This window comes from Hyla sarda, chromosome 5, assembly GCF_029499605.1.
Source record: "Hyla sarda isolate aHylSar1 chromosome 5, aHylSar1.hap1, whole genome shotgun sequence".
Classification (NCBI taxonomy): domain Eukaryota; kingdom Metazoa; phylum Chordata; class Amphibia; order Anura; family Hylidae; genus Hyla; species Hyla sarda.
This window is the reverse complement of record NC_079193.1, coordinates 278,816,945-278,837,456: the sequence shown is the minus strand read 5'-3', so window position 1 is coordinate 278,837,456 and position 20,512 is coordinate 278,816,945. Positions and strand designations below refer to the sequence as shown.

General features: G+C 40.6%; 1 protein-coding gene across 2 annotated transcripts in view; it reads right to left on the bottom strand.

Moving 5' to 3' along the window:
* Window positions 1-858: 858 nt before the first annotated feature.
* The window catches only part of LOC130274032 (meprin A subunit beta-like), a 142,592-nt gene continuing 122,938 nt past the window's right edge, over window positions 859-20,512 (bottom strand). For both annotated transcript variants that reach the window (XM_056521783.1, XM_056521782.1), the window contains exons 11-14: window positions 15,982-16,431; window positions 10,185-10,361; window positions 8,612-8,759; window positions 859-1,032 (exon numbers count right to left, since the gene is read on the bottom strand). In XM_056521783.1, the coding sequence (XP_056377758.1) occupies window positions 891-1,032; window positions 8,612-8,759; window positions 10,185-10,361; window positions 15,982-16,431 (917 nt within the window). In that variant the 3' untranslated portion in view covers window positions 859-890. The remainder of the gene's footprint in view (window positions 1,033-8,611; window positions 8,760-10,184; window positions 10,362-15,981; window positions 16,432-20,512) is intronic.

The following is a 20,512-nucleotide window of genomic DNA, read 5'->3' as shown; positions in this document are numbered from 1 at the left end:
TGCCATGGCTAACAGCAAACACCTCCCTGTGGCTCCACTCCCTCTGTCAGCACTACCCCTGCAAGAGGCTGCAGGAGCAGGCAGCAGTAACATCTTTACATTGGAGTATATGGTGACAACGTTTTTACATCCGGTATTCAAACTAACATATGTCATAACCAAAGGGATGTACTGCAACTACCAGCCAAACCTACGCATACCCAACCCACCATGATTCAAAAAATAAGGATTTTTTTTTTCAACTGTTCAAAGTTTACAAAAGCTATTCCTTCTTGACTATTTTGGAACACCAACCCTATTGCAACTCTCAAAAGCAGGAGAAGATTTTGGACACTTGAGAAAAGCCATTGCGTCTTCCGATATCTCTGTGTGCATTTTAATGCCAGAAGGCATCTGCCAACAAAAAGGGATACTTTATGCACTTTTATTTTGGCGCTTTGACATTAAAATAGCCTTTAAAATGTCTTGAATACATTCCTAGGTCACCCCTTCAGTGTTTTACATGGCTCTAGAGCTCTTAGGTAGTGTTATACACATTTTGAGGATTCTTGCATTGCCAGTTCTCTGCTAACCAAACGTTTTTGAAAAAATGTTTATACCACTGAACTGAACTTTTAAAAAGATAGCACAACTCTAATGATACATTTCCTACTATGAATGTTCTTCTATATTCATATTGTGTCCTTTATCATACTGTATATGTCACAGCCAGAAAAGAGCCAAGCTCATAAAATTATATGGATATTTTGGTATCTTGTATGGTGGCGGTGGTGGTGACTGTGAATACCTGTAATGAATACCAATAATTTATGAATGCCTGCAATAAATACCAAGACACTGTAATGTTTGTATGCTTTATGGCATTTTCATATTCTGCTCATATAACATTCTTATGCTGTATTCACTAGTATGATTGAAAACAAGGATAGAAGCATTGCACATAAGAAAGACATTTTCCACATGTTGCCTTTGCTGGGGATTCTTGTCTCACATCTCTCACCCACGTACCACCACTCTCCAGACGTTATACACCTGTAGAGAACAGACAAATCATTTTCTTTTTGATATTAGAGTTTCTGTGTTATCAAAACCTGTGCAGAGGAAAAGTGGAGCAGTTGCCCATAGCAACCAATCAGTTTGAAAGACTGATTGGTTACTATGGACATTTGGTCAACTTTTATGTGAGAAGATTTTACGGGAAAAGAAATTCTGGACAATCATTTATATTATTACATAACTAGCTGAGTTCTCTGCGTTGCCCGGTCTTTCTGCCTAAACCTTGTACGAGAGGAAAAGCAACAATGAAGCTCTTGTCCTCATTTCTCAACCTTATATCTTGTCCTGCTATCATGGCCTCATATACCATTCTTATATCTGTCCTCACATCCCGTCCTCATATCCGTCCTCCTCATATCCGTCCTCCTCATATCCCGTCCTCATATCCCGTCCTCATATCCTGTCCTCCTCATATCCCGTCCTCATATCCCGTCCTCCTATCCCGTCCTCCTATCCCGTCCTCCTATCCCGTCCTCATATCCCGTCCTCATATCCCGTCCTCATATCCCATCCTCATATCCCATCCTCATATCCCATCCTCATATCCCATCCTCATATCCCATCCTCATATCCCATCCTCAAGTGGGGCTGAGCTTGTAGGAGACTGTAGGCTGAAAACAAAATGAAACGTGCCTTTGTCGAGACATGACTTGCAGTAGGGAGCGCGGCTTGCAAGCAAGAGCAAGTGAGCAATGAAGTCATCTATTTTTGCTTTGTTTTTGCTTAGCTATGACAATTTATTGTACTATTCAGAGGGATTGATAAATTTGGTGCAATATTTTTCACATTTATTTTTTCACAGAGTCTGATTGGCTTCTGTAGCCATGGCAACAGAGGCCATTGTCAGAGCTCCAGTTGCCATGGTGTTTCAATGTGGTACATAAAGTGAGGGGGCAAGCAGGGGAACCCCACTATAAAATCCCTATGCCCTAATAGGCCATATGGAAAAGGGTTTTTGTCATGAGACAACCTGTTCAACTAGCTCTTAAATGGGCACTGTCACCAACTTTTTTTTTTGATATGTTGTAATACTTATGTACTACAACATATCTCCAATATAGTTTCATTATTTATTTATTTATTTTATTAAAATAGTTTATTTTACATGTGAAAACCTGCAGCCTGGGGTGATGTCACACCGGCATTCGGACCGATGCCGGCCGGGCAATCGGTCCTAATTCATTCAGGCTACGCTCGCTCCCTGCCTGTCAATCAGACAGGTGGGAGCGAGCGCTGAGAACAGAGGATGCGCGCACACTGTCCCCGGGTCCCTGCATACACGGGGTTCAGGGTTGCGTGGTTCGGGGGAGCGGGTTGCGCAGCAGTAACAAAGATATTGTCTTCAACACAGGGTGCCTCCAGTTGTTTCACCACTACAACTCCCAGGATATCCTGACAGCCAATAGATGTCAGGGCAATCTGGGAGATGTAGTGGTGAAACAGCTGGAGGCACCCTGTATAGGTGAACTAAGGGCAGAAGTCGCCCCCCCCCAGCAGGCATCAGCGATGTCAAGCATGCTGGGGAAGTCTTCCTGGTACGTGAGCACACTGCCAGGCAGACAAAAGGCATTTCTAAGATTATAAAAAAAATGTTTAAGGCAGAAAAGGGGTTAGGGATAGATAGGCAATAGGCAGGGACAGAAAAAAAAAAGGATGGTGGGAGCTACTCTTTAACTCCTTAAGGACGCAGCCCTTTTTCACCTTAAGGACTGAGCCCTTTTTCACAATTCTGACCACCGTCACTTTACGCATTAATAACTCTAAAACGCTTTTACCGAATATTCTGATTCTGAGATATTTTTTTCGTGACATATTCTACTTTATTTTGGTGGTAAATTTTCAGCGTCACTTGCATCCTTTTTTGGTGAAAAATCCCCAAATTTCATGAAAATTTTGAAAATTTAGCATTTTTCTAACTTTAAAGCTATCTGCTTGTAAGGAAAATGGATATTCCAAATAAATTTTATTTTTATTCACAAATACAATATGTCCACTTTATGTTGGCATCATAAAATGGACATATTTTTACTTTTTGAAGGGCTTCAAAATAGAGCAGCAATTTTCAGAATGTTACAGAAGAGATGTTACAGAACTAAAACTCCCAGCATGCCTGGGCAGTCTAGGCATGCTGAGAGTTGTAGTTTGGCAATATCTGGAGGGCTACCGTTTGGGCACCACTGTAACAGTGGTCTCCAAACTGTGACCCTCCAGATGTTGCAAAACTACAACTCCCAGCATGCCCAGACAGCCTTTGGCTGTCTGGGCATGCTGGGAGTTGCATTTTGGCACCCACTAGGAAGGGCAGTAGGAAGCGCACTGTTCTGCGCTGCCATTGGTCAGAATTCAGTTCTGACCAATGGCAGGGGATAGGAGGAGATCGCAGCACTGCGACCTCGCTCCTATCCCTCAGGATGATCGGGGCTGTTACTGACAGCTCCGATCATCCCTATTTTCTGGGTGATCGGGTCAACAGAGACCCGATCAGCCCGGAATAGCATAAAATCGCATGTCTGAATTGACATGCGATTTTCTGCGATCGCCGACATGGGGGGGGTCTCAGGAACCCCCCTCGGCGATGTGCCGGGATGCCTGCTGAATGATTCCAGCAGGCATCCCGGTCCGGTCCCCAACCGGCTAGCGGCGGGGACCGGAATTCCCACGGGCATATGCATACGCCCTACATGCTTAAGGACTCGGGATGCAGGGCGTATGCATACGCCCCACGTCCTGAAGAGGTTAAGGAAGTCTAGTGCTAGAACCTATCCTTTGATATACTGACAGATATCAAAGTCAGGTACAAGAACATGTTATCTTTGTACAGCCTAGCATCCTGTTAGCCTGATTGGCTGCTTTTATAGCACATTATAGATGGCCAGACTAAAAAGAAGTTGTCAACATTAGCTATAAGAAAATAGGCTTTTTGTTATTTAGGGATTAAAATGGTAGAAAGGTCTATCATATGGCCCATGTAGACTGTACTGATTTTGGCTTTCATAGATAACATATATGCAAAATCCATTGTTAACATTTCATTTGTGGCTTATGCAAAGGTGCATATTGACAGTATATACAAGCTAAAATGAAATAATAAAAATAATAAAAATTACAAAGAATGTAAATGTGTGTGACATAGGTCAGTGATAGAGTCTACATACTACCATGCTACTTTCCAGATTAATAATGTGAATGTTTTTGTTCGAACTTAAACAGGTACTTCTTTCAAATCAATAACACAGGCTTTAAAGGGGTACTCCACTGGAATTTATTTTTTTAAATCAATTGGTTCTAGAAAGATAAACAGATTTGTAAATTACTTCAATTAAAAAAATCTTAATCCTTCCAGTACTTATCAGCTGCTGTTATGATCCACAGGAAGTTCTTTTCTTTTGAATTTCCTTTCTGCCTGTCCACAGTGCTCTCTGCTGACACCTCTGTCCATTTTAGGAAGGATTAAGATTTTTTTATAGAAGTAATTTACAAATATATTTATCTTTCTGGAACCAATGGATTTAAAAACAAAATGTTTTCCAGTGGAGTACCCCTTTAAAGCCTGAGTTATTGATTTGAAAGAAGTACCTGTTTAAGTTAGAACAAAAACATTCACATTATTAATCTGGAAAGTAGCAAGGTAGTATGTAGACTCTATCACTGACCTATGTCACACACATTTACATTCTTTGTAATTTTTATTATTTTTATTATTTCATTTTAGCTTGTATATACTGTCAATAGGCCCCTTTGCATAAGTCGCAAATAAAATGTTAACAATGTTAACAGTGTTACTGTGATGAAAAACAAGTTATGTCAAAAGTTGTTTATCCTTGTGAACCTACCGTATTTATCGGGGTATACCACGCACCGGCCTATAACACGCACCCTCATTTTACCAAGGATATTTGGGTAAAAAAAGTTTTTTACCCAAATATCCATGGTAAAATGAGGGTGCGTGTGTGTGCGTGTATACCTCGATACACCACCAGGGAAGGCAGGGGAGAGAGGCCGTCGCTGCCGACTTCTCTCCCCCTGCCTTTCCTGGGGTCTAGAGCCCTGCTGCCGGCCCTTCTCTCCCCCTGGACCCGACCCCGGCAACAGGTAATTATGCAACCGGGGATGGGGGAGGCAACGGGGCAGCGGCGCCGGCAATGGGTGCCGCTGCTCCTTCTCTCCCCCTGGCTGTCGGCGCCGCTTCTCTCCCCCTGGCTATCGGTGCCGGCAATGGGGCACCGATAGTAAGGGGGACAGAACGGGCAGCGGCGCCGATAGCCAGGGGGAGAGAAGGGCCGGCAGTAGGGCTCTAGACCCCAGGAAAGGCAGGGGGAGAGAAGCGGGCTGCGACGGCCTCTCTCCCCTTGCCTTTCCTGGGGGTGTATCGGCGTATAACATGCACATAGACTTTAGGCTAAAAATTTTAGCCTAAAAAGTGCGTGTTATACGCCGATAAATACGGTACTTAATCAGAAACAGTATCCCAATAAAATATAGAAAATACAACAAATGCTAAAAATAATAATAAAAATCATGATGATTTTTTATTATCGTTTTTAGCATTTGTTGTATTTTCTACATTTTATTGTAATACTCTATCTGAATAAATAGGTTTACAAGGGCCCTAAGACCTACTGATAATGGGTGATATACCAATTTTTATTATCATTTTTATTAATATTAAAAACATATCTTAGTGGGAGTCCAGATTTCTAAGACTTTGAGCGCCAATATTTTGTGTGATTTATTTTCTATTTTTTCACCGTGGGTATAGGTGCTGGTTTGGCTAGCCTAGTCTGAGATGACGGGTAGTGGGGAAATAGCCTTGCATATATCTCTTTACCCTTCTGCAACGCTACTACTCCCAGCATTCGGACCTCCCCCCCCTCCCACACGATCAGACACTTATCTCCTATCCTGCAGATTATACACCCCAGATCTCCTTTAAGTCCCGTAGTTTGAACAGACTCATCCAGCGGAGCTCCTCTGAATGAAGCTCAACGCTGGTATAAGCTAGGCCTAAGCAAAGGGAAATCTCACTAGAACAACTTTGTGAGTATTCAGAGCCAATTTAAATGATGAGGTATGTAACAACTTCTAGTTAAGGGTGCATTCCCACCACGTTTTTGCAATACAGTTCCCGTATACGTTTTCAATGTGAAAACCGTACAGAACCGTATTGAAACCCGTATGCATTGACTCTCCATTGAAAACCGTGTGCCAAAAGATGCATCAGGTTGTGTCCGTTTTGCATCCTGTATGGTTTTGTAAGGTTTTTTTTCCCTACCCAAAAACGGAGTCTACCAAGGTTTTTGGTCCGGGTGAAAAACTGTATTAAACCGTATACGTTTTTTTTTTTTTAACATGGGAGTCAATGGGAACTGTATGTGCATACAGTTCCATCCGGTTTTCACCATAAGTTTTTTGACTTTGCACAGTTTTTTTCTTGGAATTTCAATCAAACAAGTGAAACTTTATTCAAAATGGAGTGAAAAGTGAAAAACTGATGGAACCGGACATCATTTTTCAAACCGTATACAGTTTTTACCTGTATACGGGTTAAAATTTGTTCACATGTTTTGATACAGTTTAGTCAGGTTTTGAGGAATCCGTTTTTCATCAAAAACCTGATACGGGAACTGTATTGCAAAAACATGGTGTGAATGCACCCTAACATGAGTTTGAATGTGATTAGTTAGTTCTGAACACAGCAACATCTCCAGTTATAAGAGGGTGGGCACACTTATGCAACCAGTTCACTCACCCTCAAAGATTTCAGTTTGTTTTGCAATTGAATTTTTAACATTTTAAGTCACATTAACCCCTTAAGGATGCAGGGTTTTTCCATTTTTGCACTTTCATTTTTTCATCATCACTTTCTAAAAATCATAACACTTTCAGTTTTGCACCAGACCCATATGAGGGCTTATTTTTTGCACCACCAATTGTTCTCTGTAATGACATCAATCATTTCACCACAAAATTTCCGATGAAACCGGAAAAAAAATATTTGTGGGGCAAAATTGGAAAAAAATGCTATTTTGTGACTTTTGGGGGCTTCCGATTCTATGCAGTGCACTTTTCGGTAAAAATGACACCATATCTTTATTCTGTAAGTCCATTTGGTTACAAGAATAGATAATTTATATAGGTTTTATTTTATTTTACTACTTAAAGGGTAGCTCCCACCATCCTATTTTTTTTAATGCTAGCCCCCCCCCCCCCCACGGCACTAGCCCGTTCCCTCCCCCCCCCCCGCCCCGCATACCCCGTTCCCTCATTACACTTGTAGTTACTGCAGAGTCCGGCAGCGGGCGTGCAGGGACAGCGGCGGCGGCGATGTGCGGGAGGAGTGGTCTCCCAGCCAGTGGCCGGGGAGCCAATGCGCTCGCTCCCGTCTGTCTGATTGACAGGCAGGGACGAGTGCAGCCTAACTGAAAAAGGACTGATTGCCACTCCAAAATCAGTCCTTTTTCAGTGGACTGTTTTTAAATGTAAATTAAACCTTTTTAATGAAAAAAAAAATAATAAAAGTATATTAGAGATATTTTGTAGTACATAAGTACTACAACATATCAAAAAATAAAGTTGGTGACACTGCCCATTTAAAAGAAATTATAACTACATGGACCAAAATGAATATGTTTAAAATCTTCTGACCCCCTATAACTTTTTTTTATTTTACCATATACAGGGATGTATGAGGGCTAATTTTTTGCACCATGATCTGAAGTTTTTATCTGTACCATATTTGCTTTGATGGACTTTTTGATCGTTTTTTTAATACATTTTTTTAGGGTATACAAAGTGACCCAGAAATACGTGTACGCCATTTTTTTACGTGTACATCTCTCAGCTGTTCGGGACGCCTCAATTTCACAGCAGTGAACCCGAACAGCCTACTGAGCTAACCGGCAACTGCGTTTTAGACATTGTGATCAACTTTGATTGCGGCGTCTAAAGGGTTAATACCGGACATCATTATCGTCGATGTCCGGAATTAGCCGCGGGTCCTGGTTGCTGACAGCAACCGGGACCTGCCGGGTATGAAGCGGGCTCAGTCCCTGAGTGCGCTTCACTTAACTGGAGCCGATGCAGGATGTGAATATAAGTCCTGCTTCGTTAAGGGCTTGAAGGTAAATAAAAAAAAGTCAGACATGATTTATCTTTGTCTCATTGTTTAACATCACAAGAACCTGGCATTTTAAAAGGGTATGTAGACTTTTTATATCCATTTTTTGCCTTCAACTGAATGCAGAATCAGCACTTTTTAGGGTGGAGAATGAGCAAAGAGGCCATTAATGAGATTTTGTATAAAGAAATGAAAGTGTTGATCATTGATGATTATCAAGAAAATTACTAAGGGAATAAAATTCTCAAAATATCTGTAAATTGAAGTAGGATTTGAAGGAAACATATGATAATTAATAGGCCTATTTTTTATATGCACAAAATAAAACCCTGTACAGTATCATATACTATATTATGACATTGATCATCTATTTATGGTCAATCATATATTAAAAATATATATACAAAATGAACAAAGTGGAAATATAATCATACTAACCTGCATACTGATTTAAAGTTTTCCACAACACAGACACCATTATTTTGACAAATATTCACTTGACAATGTATTGGTAAAATTGGGACTTTAGAAGTCCAACTAGGAGTTGGTTGCGGCAATGGTTGTGACTGAGTTAGGTGGGATATATCTACGAAAATATAGAAATAGTGATTTTAGAAACGAAGATGAATAATAATTAAATACTATAGTCTATACAATAATATGACATAGGGTGACCTCAACCTCCTTGCACAAAAAAGTATGCAACTAAAAACATTTTTGCAAGAGCCATGACTAGACTACATTCACAGTTGCTCTTTCATTATTTGTTTATGTTGCATGGTTATTTATCGTGCTGATATATGGCACAGCCTAAAACTAAGATACACTGTTAGGCTAGGTTCACATTGCCGTTGTGATTCATCCCGTTCTGGGTCAGTTTGCCCCTTTTTTTTGCGAAAGGCGTCAGAACACAACTGACACCACCGGATCACCACCTGATCCCGATGGATCACATTGACTTGAATGGGGTCGTCGGGAATCCGGAAGTTTACCAGAGTTTAGTGGAGAAAAAAAAAGTGCATGCAATATTTTTTCTCCGCTTAACCCCCGTTGTTCCAATGGACTGGTCCATGTAGCTCCACAGCAGTGTGAAAGAGGCCTAACACAATGCCTATTGATTTTAGACAGTATTCAGGCTGATATCACATAGATGCTTTATTAATGAGGCCATGTTTACTCACAGTAAAATGGGCTGTTCTTTTAGCCGTACCACAGCATTTATACTGTTAAAAATCAGTTGATTTTAATAATGGGTTCCATTGTTGTCATTGAAAATCTGGCCATTAGTGCCATTAGGGGGAAAAATCGGCCACTTTTTCAAAGGATGCGAAAGTGATGAACATGTTCTTTATTTCCAATCTATTTTGGGTAAAAACATTTATCCAAAAAATGACAGTTTTTTTTAAATAGAATCTGTCAGCTCTATATGCTGCTAAAAGCTGCAGGCACTGTTGAATAGCTGTAAGGGTACATTCCCACGCCAGGAAAAATTGCAAAATGTTTGCCAGAAAACACATGTATGCTCTTTAGAGGGGTACTCCACTGCTCAACATTTCGAACAAACTGTTCCGAACGTTGGAGCTGGTGTCGGGAGCTTGTGATGTAATAGCCCCACCCCCTCAATGCAAGTCTATGGGAGGGGGCGTGAAGGCTGTCACACCCCCTGCCATAGACTTGCATTGAGGGGGCAGGGTGTCATGAGGGGGTGGGGCTATGACGTAATGAGCTCCCGGCGCCAGCTCCAGCGTTTGGAACAGTTTGTTCCAAACGCTGAGCAGCGGAGTACCCCTTTAAGCCTAACTCCGATCACACTGTGGCAGCAGGATATCTCTTTAAATCTCCTGGCAGTTTTGTAGCCCGAGACTATAGCATACAGGATACGGATTTACCTAACTTCCCATACAAGTCTAAGCCTCAGAAGTTACTGGGTGACTTAAATAGATATCCTGCTGCCAAACGGTGTTATTTTATAAGCTATTACATTTTCTTAATATGTCACTTAATATGATACCTTCCATAGATATAAGAATGAAAGCATCTCCTCCTTTCAGGAAATCTCTTCTATAAAGCCATTCTTCAGTTGTAAATAAAAATTTTCCCATTCCTTTTGTAGTTTTGTAGTACGTTCCATTAGGAAATACTTGATTAATTCCAATTACTGAAGGATTATCCCATTCCAGTTTATTATCTGTAAATTAATACAATTGTTAATACACAAAAATCTTCAGACTCTAGTTTCAAAGCATTTTGACTATTATAGAGATGAGATATTGACTGTAACATTATTGGTAAAGAATTGCTAGGAACAGTTTCTTTAAAGGGGTACAGATTTGTAAATGACTTCTATTAAAAAATCTTTATCCTTTCAGTACTTATTAGTTGCTGAATACTACAGAGGAAATTATTTTACTTTTGAAACACAAAGCTCTCTGCTAACATCATGACCACAGTGCACTCTGCTGACACCTCTGTCCATTTTAAGAACTGTCCAGAGTAGGAGAAAATCCCCATAGAAAACATATGCTGCTCAGGACAGTTCCTAAAATGGACAGAGATGTCAGCAGAGAGCACTGTGGTCATGATGTCAGCAGAGAGCAGTGTGTTTCAAAAAGAAAATAATTTCCTCTGTAGTATTCAACAGCTAATAAGTACTGGAAGGATTAAGATTTTTTATAGAAGTAATTTACAAATCTGTTTAACTTTCTGGCACCAGTTAATTAAAAAAAAAAAAAAAAAAAAGCTTTCCACCAGAGTACCCCTTTAACCCCTTGAGGCCATTTTTAACTTTTGCACTTTCATTTTTTCTTCCTCCCATTCTTAAAATCATAACGCTTTTAATTTTTCACCTACAGATCCATGTAAGGGCTTGTTTTTTGAACAACCAATTTTACTTTGTGATGACATCAATCCTTTTACTACAAAATCTATGGCAAAATCAAAATTATTTGTGGGGCAAAATTGAAAAAAAAAATACCATTTTGTAAGTTTTGGGGGCTTTCAATTTCACGCAGTGCACTTTTCGGTGAACATCACACCTTATTTATTTATTCTGTAGGTCCTATATGATTAAAATGATACCCAACTTTTATAGGTTTGATTTTGTTTTACTTCTTTTAAAAAATTATAACTTTTTGTACAAAAATTAGCATGTTTAACCCCTTAAGGACCCGGGGTTTTTCCGTTTTTGCATTTTCATTTTTTCCTCCTTACCTCTAAAAAAATCATAACTTTAAATTTTTCACCTAAAAATCCATATGATGGCTCATTTTTTTGCCACCAATTCTACTTTGTAATGACGTCAGTCATTTAATCCAAAAATTGACGGCGAAACGGAAAAAAAAATCAATGTGAGACAAAATTGAAAAAAAAAAAACAAAAAAAACGCCATTTTGTAACTTTTGGGGGCTTCCGTTTCTACACAGTACATTTTTTGGTAGAAATGACACCTTTTCTTTATTCTGTAGGTCCATACGATTAAAATGATACCTTACTTATATAGGTTTGATTTTGTCGTACTTCTGGAAAAAATCATAACTACATGCAGGAAAATGTATTCGTTTAAAATTGTCATCTTCTGACCCCTATAACTTTTTTATTTTTCCGTGTATGGGGCGGTATGAGGGCTCATTTTTTGCGCCGTGATCTGAAGTTTTTAGGAATACCATTTTTGCATTGATAGGACTTATTGATCACCTTTTATAAATTTTTTCATGAAATAAAAAGTGACCAAAAATGCACTATTTTGGACTTTGCTATTTTTTTGCGCGTACGCCATTGACCGTGCGGTTTAATTAACAATATATTTTCATAATTCGGACATTTCCACATGCAGTGATACCACATATGTATATTTTTATTTACACAGTTTTTTTTTTATGGGAAAAGGGGGTGATTCAAACTTTTAATAGGGGAGGGGTTAAATTATCTTTATTCACTTTTTTTTTTTTGCAGTGTTATAGCTCCCATAGGGACCTATAACACTGCACACACTGATCTTTTACATTGATCACTGGTTTCTCATAAGAAACCAGTGATCGATGATTCTGCCGCTTGACTGCTCATGCCTGGATCTCAGGCACTGAGCAGTCATTCGGTGATCGGACAGCAAGGAGGCAGGTAGGGATCCTCCAGCTGTCATGTAAGCTGCTCGGGATGCCGCGATTACGCCGTGGCTATCCCGAACAGCTCCCTGACCTAACCGGCATGGTTTCACTTTCATTTTAGATGCGGCGTTCAACTTTGAACGTCGCATCTAAAGGGTTAATAAAGTATATGAAAAGAGTTCCTAGATTCTATAAGAACATGTAACCCATTTTTTCCAGCACCAAACAGTAATAATGCCCCCTTGGTGTCCCACACAGTAGAATGAGTAGATTGGTGGTTGGAGAAGAGTAGGAAGATCCCCATCATTAGGTAGTTAGGTTGCTCTAGTTGGTAGACAGGTCCCTTTACGTAGTTTCCACCATTACATAGGTGCCCCAAGTAGGTAGGTGCCATCTGTAGGTAGGTCCACTTGTAGGGTGTAGCCTCCCCATGTAGGTACTAGCCCCTTGTAGGTAGTAGTTCCTGTAGGTAGCAGTCTTCCTGTTGGTAGCAACTCCCCTGTAGGTAGTAGACCTTTGTAGGTAGTAGCCCTGTGTAGGTTGTAGCCCCGGTAGGTAACAGCCCCTTGCAGGTTATAGCTCCTGTTGTTAGCAGCCCCTCTGTAGGTAATAGCCCCTTGTGGATATCAGTCCCTTTGTAGCCCCCTTACAAAGATAAAAAAAAACATCCAGACTCCCCTTCCTACTACAGCTCATGTGGAGTCCACAGCATGGCCTCTTTCTTCTCCTCTGCACTTGAAGATATTATTCATCTGTGCCAGAGTGTAGTGGAAGAGACACTCGGCCTCTTGTGGCTGCCAGCATAATGCTGCTCTGTCTTAACTTTTAACCTAGCCTCGCATTATACTGTAAGTGCCTCACTAAGATGTGTTTGTAGTTAAATGGGACGCTGCCAACATTAATTTTTTTTTTTGCTTATATAGTGCAACAAAAGCTATTAGAGAATAATGTAAAGGTTATTGTGTATGTATTGTCGTTGCCTATTTTATCTTATGTGGCAGACATGGGTTAAGCCCCTAATGGATGAAAATCCATCACTTAAATGACCTGGTAATGCTACCTACATTTTCTAGTAATCCTTTGGCTTTGCAGAGATTGGGTAGAGTGTTTGCACCTGGTTATCTTATTAGGCTGCTAGTTTATCCATGTGCACTCATTAGACTCATAAGTGGGTTGAAGTCAGTTCACACTATGTGCAGGTTTAATGTGTTTGTTATTAATAGTGTGTGCTTCAGAGTATTATAGTCAAGAGGCGAAAGTGATTTGATCTATAATCACAACTGAGGTGTTTTAATAAGATTTGTGGTCTTCAGGCTGTGCTTGCATGTAAAATTTTCGCTGCAGTATTTGCAAGTTTTTACTGCATTTTGGCAGTTTCTGACGAGATTCTTCTTTTTGGTGCCAGGGCCCAATACTCATCGGTATGTAAACAACAACTTCATTTGTAGAAAGTGCCAATAATATGCCTATTGTATGTCCAGTGATAGTGGTAGACTGTAGCCACACTATCCAAAACAGATCTTATTCAAATTGAGGCATATTATTGGCACTTTCTACAAATTAAGTTGTTGTTTACATACCGATGAGACTAGTGGGTTGAGGTTTTTAACCCCTTAAGGACCTGGGGTTTTTCCGTTTTTGCATTTTCATTTTTTCCTCCTTACCTTTAAAAAAATCATAACTCTTTCAATTTTGCACCTAGAAATCCATTTGATGGCTTATTTTTTGCACCACCAATTCTACTTGTGAATGACGTCAGTCATTTTACCCAAGCCTCTACGGCTAAACAGAAAAAAAAAATCATTGTAAGACAAAATAAAAATTTAAAAAACATGCCATTTTGTAACTTTTGGGGGCTTCCGTTTCTACACAGTACATTTTTCGGTAAAAATTACACCTTCTCTTTATTCTGTGGGTCCATACAATTAAAATAATAACCTACTTATATAGGTTGGCTATTGTTGTACTTCTGGAAAAAATCATGGCTACATGCAGGAAAATTTAGACGTTTAAAATTGTCATCTTCTGACCCCTATAACTTTTTATTTTTCCGCATATGGGGCGGTATGATGGCTCATTTTTTGCGCCATGATCTGAAGTTTTTAGCAGTACCATTTTTGCATTGATAGGACTTATTGATCGCTTTTTATACATTTTTTCATGATATAAAAAATGACCAAAAATACACTATTTTGGACTTTGGAATTTTTTTTTCGCATACGCCATTGACCGTGCGGTTTAATTAACAATATGTTTTTATAATTCGGACATTTCCCACCAGATACCACATATGTTTATTTTTATTTACACTTTTTTTTTTTTTTAGGGGAAAAGGGGGGTGATTCTAACTTTTATTAGGGAAGGGGTTAAATGATCTTTATTCACTTTTTTTAAACTTTTTTTTTGCATTGTTATAGCTCCCATAGGGGGCTATAACACTGCACACACTGATCTTTTACATTGATCAATAGTTTCTCATAGGAAACCATTGATCAATGATTCTGCCGCTTGACTTCTCATGCCTGGATCTCAGGCACTGAGCAGTTAGCAGTCATTCGGCGATCAGACACCAGGAGGCAAGGTAAGGGACCCCCCTGCTGTGTCACAGCTGTTCGGGATGCCGCGATTTCACCGTGGACATCCCGAACAGCCCCCTGAGCTAACCGGCAATGATTTACTTTCACTTTAGACACGGCGTTCAACTTTGAACGCCGCATCTAAAGGGTTAATAGCCACAATCAGTGCCACGCACTATTAGCCATGGGCCGCTATGATGCGGGGCCACGCCGTGGCCCCACATTTTAGAATGGGAGCGGACTCATGACGTACCAGTACGTCATGGGTCTTTAACGGGTTAATATTTATAGATTTTAATAAAATTTACGTTGTACACTAATCTAGTGGATGGGAAACTAGGATTTTTGTGATCACTTAGTGATCAAAATTATACAATATTGAGGCAATCCTCCATCCATGGGTCCTCTTTGGTGTTAAGGGCCCAATACGTCACATTGCAGCTCAGCCAATCACTGGCTGAGGTGGGATATCGCTGCGGCCAGCGATTTGCACTTGGGACCGCATCAGGACATCGGAGGCACCGTGGAAGCAGTGAGAGGTAAGTCAATTTATTTTTTTTATAACAGGCTGAATGGCAATGTTACTAATAAAGACCCCCTATCCCAGAGACTGAGTCAGACTGGAGATCACATGACAAAGTAAGAGTAATGAAACAGCTGTGCTGGAAAACTATTGGTGCTTTAAGACTAGTGATGGAGAGTGTGCATAATATGGGGGGAAAAAAATTGGGTGTGCTTCTTTAATTTACAGAAAATTGCCTAAAAGTTTCAATTAAAGACTTTGGGGGAGATTTATCAAAACCTGTCCAGTGGAAAAGTTGCTGAGTTGCCCATAGCAACCAATCAGATCACTTTTTTTTAACAAGGCCTCTGCAAAATGAAAGAAGTGATCTGATTGGTTGCTATGGGCAACTGGGCAACTTTTCCTCTGGACAGGTTTTGATAAATCTCCCCTTTAACTATATTAGGTATTTTCATAGCTCTGGCGCTGAGCTCTGACATTGGTTGTGTCAGTGCCGTACCTGTGGATGGTATGGCACTATTTTAAAAAAAAGTTTAAAATGCAAACAAACAATGATGATAGGTTCTAGAAAGGTTCTAAAGAGAAATATTTGTTTTTACACATAACCTGATAGTAGATTAGGATCAGTTGTTATACTCTTCATGTTTGACGTCCTCTGTTGGGCATTTGGGTGTTGGTCCAAGAACTCTACTGTAGCTTGTCTCCATGGACATGGCCATTGAAGGGCATGGTCATTAGCTCCAGATATCAGATGCAAATAAGTTGCAATGTTGACTTGTGACTCAGGCGAAGAATATTCATATAGTCCAATCTGGTATGCATAGCCATCTTTAGAGTAGTAAGGAGGACTACGTATATAGTTTTTAACATTGTCACGTGAAAAATTTCTAATATGCCAAACATTTTCAGGACATACAGTTTCAGATAAATTAATGTCATCAATTGAAAAGCCTCCATCAGATTTCCCAAATCCTTTTATGCCTTCAAATACAATTCTGAATTTATTTGTCGCATGTAATGAAGAATAATGGAGCTGCCAATAGTCAGCTGGTTTGCCTGTCAGAGAGAAAAAAAAAAACGGCAAAAATCTTAATAGTTGTGATCTCCTCCACCTCTACTACTACTACTACTACTACTACTATTTCTTATGATAAGTATCATAGTAATTTGTTTGAAAGTAGTAATGACATGTTAACCACCTGCTGTTTTCTCTCTTTGATGGAGCTGTACTAACCACCTTTTATTTAGGAAATTCCTTCCCCTTCAAGAGACATTTATAAAAGAGAAAATGGTTATGTATAAAATGTATTTCTGGAAATTGTATAACTTGTGTTTTGTATTTTTCTCTAGATTTCTACTCTGCAGGCTTCATCTCTAATTTTCAGTTTTCCCACAGCTGAAAGGCAGAGCTCCCTCATACCCCCTCCATAGACTTGTATTCCATATCTTGCAGACACAGTACAAAGCTGAGTTGATTTTCAGAGAAGACAATTTTAGCAGCTAGGGGGCCGGAAATTGGGGATAAGTTTTATAACAGGAGAAAGAAGCATTTTTGTCTAATAGGATATACACTGGAGATCAAAATTAGAGAAAGCACAATTTCCTAAATGTCAAGGTCATAGTGTAGTCCTTTGTGCATGTATCGTAAAATGAGTAAAATAGCAGTATTTTAAGTTTATTTCATCAATTGTATTTATTCTAAAGCACAAAATAAAAAATGTAAATGAGATAATCTAAAAAGAACACTGATCAAAAATTGAGAACACTTCCAGATACCTGCAAGTTATTAGTGTTAATCTGGCAACTGGTGCTAATTTTCTTATGATCTGGCAAACCCTATTTAACCTCTTCAGGATGCCGGGCGTATGCATACGCCCTGCATCCCGAGTCCTAAAGGACGTGGGGCATATATGCCTGTGGGAATTCCGGTCCCCGCCGCTAGCCGGTTGGGGACCGGACCGGGATGCCTGCTGAAATCATTCAGCAGGCATCCCAGCACATCGCCGAGGGGGGTCCTGAGACCCCCTATGTCAGCGATCGCAGAAAATCGCATGTCAATTCAGACATGCGTTTTTCTGCTATTCCGGGCTGATCAGGTTACTGGTGACCCGATCACCTGGAAAATAGGGATGATCGGAGCTGTCAGTGACAGCCCCAATCATCCTGAGGGATAGGAGCAAGGTCGCAGTGCTGCGATCACCTCCTATCCCCTGCCATTAGTCAGAACTGATTCTGACCAATGGCAGCGCAGGATAGTGGGTTGCCATAGCAACTCCCCGTTCTGCCCACCCCTGGATGTCGGGCAGAACGTGGGGAGAAGATGGAGGCTGGTACCTGGAGGAGAAGATGCGTGGGGACCGCCGATCGTCGCTGGAGACAGCGGAGATCACGATGCAGGGGGGTGGGAAGGGAAGGGGGCAGTAAGCAACATTTACTGCTGCCCTTCCTAGTGGGTACCAAACTGCAACTCCCAGCATGACCAGACAGCCAAAGGCTGTCTGGGCATGCTGGGAGTTGTAGTTTTACAACATCTGGAGGGTCACAGTTTGGAGACCACTGTTACAGTGCTGCCCAAACGGTAGCCCTCCAGATGTTGCCAAACTACAACTCTCAGCATGCCCAGACATGCTGGGAGTTGTAGTTCTGTAACATCTGTCCCTTCAGATTTTGCAATTTTCATGACATTTTTGAAAATTGCTGCTCTATTTGAAGCCCTCTAATTTTTTCAAAAAGTAAAAATATGTCCATTTTATGATGCCAACATAAAGTTGACATATTGTATTTGTGGAGAAAAATAAAATTTATTTGGAATATCCATTTTCCTTACAAGCAGAGAGCTTCAAAGTTAGAATAATGCAAAATTTTCTACATTTTCATGAAATTTGGGGATTTTTCACCAAAAAAGGATGGAAGTAACGCAAAAAATTTACCGCCAAAATAAAGTAGAATATGTCACGAAAAAACAATCTCAGAATCAGAATATTTGGTAAAAGAGTTTTCGAGTTATTAATGCGTAAAGCGACGGTGGTCAGAATTGCGAAAAAGGGCTCAGTCCTTAAGGTGAAAAAGGGCTGCGTCCTTAAGGGGTAAAAGGAGTACTCTGTTGGAAAACATTTTTTTTTAAATGAACTTGTGCCAGAAAGTTAAACAGATTTGTAATTGACTTCTATTAAAAAATCTTTACCCTTCCAATACTTTTTAGCAGCTGTATGCTACAGAGGAAATTCTTTTCTTTTTGAATTTCTTTTTTGTCTTGTCCACAGTGCTCTCTGCTGACACCTGATGCCTGTATCAGGAATTGTCCAGAGCAGGAGAAAATCCCCATAGTAAACCTATGCTGCTCTGGACAGTTCCTGACACGGACAGAGGTGTCAGCAGAGAGCACTGGGGACAAGACACAAAAGAAATAAAATAAAAAAGAATTTCCTCTGTAGCATACAGCTGCTAAAAAGTACTGGAAAGGTGAAGATTTTTTAATAGAAGTAATTTACAAATTTGTTTCCCTTACTGGCACCACTGACTTTGCAAAAATGGTGTGTCATTCCAAAGTGACTGAAACCCTCCGGCAGCAGGTTGTCCAGATGAAGGCCAAAGGGGTGACCCTATCAGCCATAGCAAGAGAAGTTGGTCATTCCAGGTCTGTGATTTCTAGAATATTGCATCTTTACAACATCACAAACTCATTCAAGTCCCCCAAAAAGGCTGGTCGCCCTCGAAAGACAAATGCAAGAGAGGACAGGATAATGCAGAGAATTTCTTGGGTAATCGTTTCAAAACTGCAGCTGGAATTGCTCGCCAGTTCAGCAATGAACAGGGTAAGGATCTGTCTCGTCATACAGTGTCTCAATGTTTAAGAGCATTTGGACTGAAAGCCCACTCTGCAGTGACCAAACCTCTGCAGTGACCAAATTAGCAGAAAAAATTAAAAGGCTAGACTCACCTTTGCTAAGGAGTATGTTGTGTGGACAGAGGAGAAGTGCTCCAGAGTTCATTTTAGTGATGAAAGCAAGTTTAACCCCTTAAGGACCCAGCCCATTTTCACCTTAAAGACCCAAGCATTTTTTGCACATCTGACCACTGTCACTTTAAAGGACAACTGCAGCGCAATATACACTTATCCCCTATCTACAAGATAGGGGATAAGTGTTTGATCGCGGGGGGTCCGACCGCTGGGACCCCCCTCCATCTCCCTAACTGGGCACCGCCATTAGCGCTCATGGTGACGTAGGGTCGACCTAGAGGTCGACGGTGATGCCCCGTCTCCTCCCCGTCCCCATACAGTTCTATGGGGGAGACAGGGAGGCACGAACGCTGCCTCCCCGCCTCTCCCATAGAGATGTATGGAGGAGGCGTGCCGGCTGCAACGTCATGCTGCGGCTGGCATGCCCCCTGCACGGGACAGCCGTGGCCCCGTACAGGAGATCACAGGAGGTCCCAGCGGTCGGACCCCCCCACGATCAGACACTTATCCCCTATCCTGTGGATAGGGGATAAGTGTTAATCATGTTGCAGATGTCCTTTAAGCATTAATAACTCTGGAATGCTTTTATTTTCCATTCTGATTCCGAGATAGTTTTTCCTTGACATATTCTACTTTATGTTACTGGTAAATTTTTGTCGATACTTGCATAATTTCTTGGTGAAAAATTCCAAAATCCAACTTTAACGAAAATTTGTCAAACACCTGTGGGGTGTTAAGGCTCACTATAGCCCTTGTTACGTTCTGTGAGGGGTGTAGTTTCCAAAATGGGGTCACATGTGGGTATTTATTGTTTTGTGTTTATGTCAGAACTGCTGTAAAATCAGCCACCCCTGTGCAAATCACCAATTTAGACCTCAAATGTACATGGTGCGCTCTCACTTCTGAGCCATCTTGTGCGCCCGCAGAGCACTTTGCGTCCACATATGGGGTATTTCCGTACTCAGGAGAAATTGTGTTACAAATTTTGGGGGTCTTTTTTTTCCTTTTAATGCTTGTGAAAATTAAAACTATGTTAGTATAAAAAAAATAATAAATTTTTTTTTTACACTAACATGCTGGTGTAGACCCCAACTTTACCTTTTCATAAGGGGTAAATGGAGAAAAAGCCCCACAAAATTTGTTTATGCAATTTCTCCTGAGTATGGAAATACCCCA